Here is a 2,751-nt window from a genome sequence, read left to right on the forward strand (position 1 = left end):
ATATGCATATATATATATATATATATATATATATATACATACATATACTTATATGCATATATATATATATATACATACATATACTTATATGCATATATATATATATATACATACATATACTTATATGCATATATATATATACATATACTTATATGCATATATATATATACATACATATACTTATATGCATATATATATATATATACATACATATACTTATATGCATATATATATATATACATACATATACTTATATGCATATATATATATATACATACATATATATATATATATATATACATACACATACATATACTTATATACATATATATACACTTGTATACATATATATACAAATCCTACCAGAGGCCCGGAACCTTAAGGGGTCTGCACAGTATCTTAGCTGTTCCTAGGACTGTGCTGCTCTGGACAAAGATCTCTGAGGTTGTTCCTGAGATTTGTTAGAGACACTTTTCCTTTTTGGGGGTCACAGGACCAAGTGGTCCAATGACCACTCGGACTAGACTACTTCTGCTTTGACTTTCTACAAATTTCCTCTTTCAGCCCATGGTATTTCTTCAGCGTCTCCTGCTCTTCCTGATATTACAGTTACTTGAGATTGCTACATCGATCACCACTCCCTTCTTTTCTCTTTTGTCGACTACCACAATGTCCAGTTGGTTAGCCATCACCTGCTTGTCGGTTTGGATCTGGAAGTCCCACAATATCTTAGTCCTGCCTTTCTCCACCACCTTTGGTGGAGTCTCCAACTTCAACTGTGGGACCTCCAGTCCATACTTGGCACAGATGTTTCTGTACACTATTCCAGCTGCTTGTTCATGGTGTTCCATGTATGCTTTGCCTGCCTGGATTTTACACCCTGCTAATATATTTTGACCTGTCTCAGGGGCATATTTGCACAGCTTGCATCTTGGGTGATGTCTGGTTTGGTAGACCCCAATCTCTATTGCTAGTGTGCTGATGGTCTGTTCTTGTGCTGCCATGATTAGTGCCTCTGTGCTGTCCTTCAGTCCAGTCCTCTCTAGCCTCTGGTAGAGGACTCAAGTTTGAAGTGACGTGATGCATAATTAAACTTGTTTTACGCAATTCCTTAAAAATTGCACAATTCTCTGATATTTTAAAACATTAAGAAACAAGAAACTAAAAAGTGTAAATTAGATGTTTCTGTTATTCTTAAAAATCACCTAAGAACTGGAAGTGGCAGAAATGAAGATGTTGAGGTTCTCCTTAGGAATGACAAGGATGGATAAGATTAGGAATGAGATCATCAGAGGTACAGCACAGGTTCAACAACTGGGAGATAAAGTCAGAGAGGCCAGACTGAGATGATTTGGACATGTCCAAATGAGGGATAGTGGATATATTGGTAGAAGTATGTTATAGATGCAGCTGCCAGGAAAAAAACAAAGAGGAAGGCCAAAGAGGAGATACAGTATATGCATGCAGTTAGAGGACATGGAGGTAGTTGGAGTGAGGACAGAGTGAGATGGAGGAGGGTGACTCACTGTGGCGACCCCTGAAGAGGGCAAAACCGAAAGAAGAAGAATGTTATTCTTAAAAATGAGAAAACCTTAAAAGAGCATCTCAAGTGGCTGATAGCAGAATTACTTCATGGTGACGAAAAGCTATTTCACAGCTTTTGCTTCTTTCAATGTGCGACTGTATGCTAATTGCTGCCAGTCACCAATCAAGCGATGCCTTCCTGAATGTGAATACAAAATGTTTTTGTCAAGCTCATAACCCATAAAACCCTACAGCACTTAAGTACACAAAGGGAAAATTAGACTTTATGAATACATTTGAATTAGATAAATGAACCTGAGATAAGGTCAAAAACATAATCAAAACTTAGGTGATTTTAGAACTTCTGTTAATTTAAAAAAATGTTACATTTTTGAGAATTTATAGCTCAACAAGCCTTCAACCCTTTTATTGTCTTTTTTGGGAAAAAATGATTAACACATTTATTTTTGTCCATTTTTATTTATTTATTTTTTTGGGTGCAGTCAGTAAATTATTATTTCTGACAAAGCCTAAAAATCCTTTAACATTTTTTTTTTGGTCAGAATTTTTTTTAAATGCTCTCGTAAGAGAGAGAGTAACCTCACATTAACTTTACTACACTTGTGTTCCTTCGGGCAAAATTTAACCACATTAAAATAGTTGCTGCAGAGTTTTGCTTCTAATTTTGTCTAACAAAATTGTTTTAGTATGGATATAAAGAGCAAAAACTAACATGCAATGTGCACAAGCAAACATGACGTTTCACATGCAAGCAGACTGCAGAATTGGGACATTCCACAGCCAAGTATAAAAGGTGGACTGCCGTTGACTTTCCCCAAAGCAGAATGTCATTAGCGGGTGCACCCGTTGTTTGCTAGTATATCAGGGTCAGTAAAATCAAACAAGATGTAAAAAAAAATCAAAAACAAAATTCTGTGTGAATTCAAAAATCAAAATCAAAAAAGATAAAATGAAAAAACCTAGTTGTGTAAAGTTAAAATAAATAAATAATAATAATAATGAAAAGAAAAAAATTATAAAAATAAACCTCCATGTCAGAGCACAGAGAGACAGGAGTACATTTAACTGAAAACAAGTCCTCATTTTTTGCCTAGCAGATGTGAAGCATCTGTTAGGCTGGGGGGTCTTCACAAAACAAACTGGAAAATTAAAAAATAGACGAAAAATAATTTTGGCTGTATTAATGAGGAAAATTACCTTTTTAAA

The 2,751-nt window shown here is 34.8% G+C and overlaps 1 protein-coding gene across 1 annotated transcript in view; it reads right to left on the reverse strand.

Moving 5' to 3' along the window:
- Nucleotides 1-578: 578 nt before the first annotated feature.
- ush2a (Usher syndrome 2A (autosomal recessive, mild)) overlaps nucleotides 579-2,751 on the reverse strand; it is a 113,310-nt gene continuing 111,137 nt past the window's right edge. Inside the window, exon 26 of the mRNA XM_037693645.1 lies at nucleotides 579-1,049. Coding sequence (XP_037549573.1) covers nucleotides 579-1,049 — 471 coding nt within the window. The remainder of the gene's footprint in view (nucleotides 1,050-2,751) is intronic.

This window comes from Nematolebias whitei, chromosome 2, assembly GCF_014905685.2.
Source record: "Nematolebias whitei isolate Nwh7 chromosome 2, NemWhi1, whole genome shotgun sequence".
In the NCBI taxonomy this organism is placed as follows: Eukaryota; Metazoa; Chordata; class Actinopteri; order Cyprinodontiformes; family Rivulidae; genus Nematolebias; species Nematolebias whitei.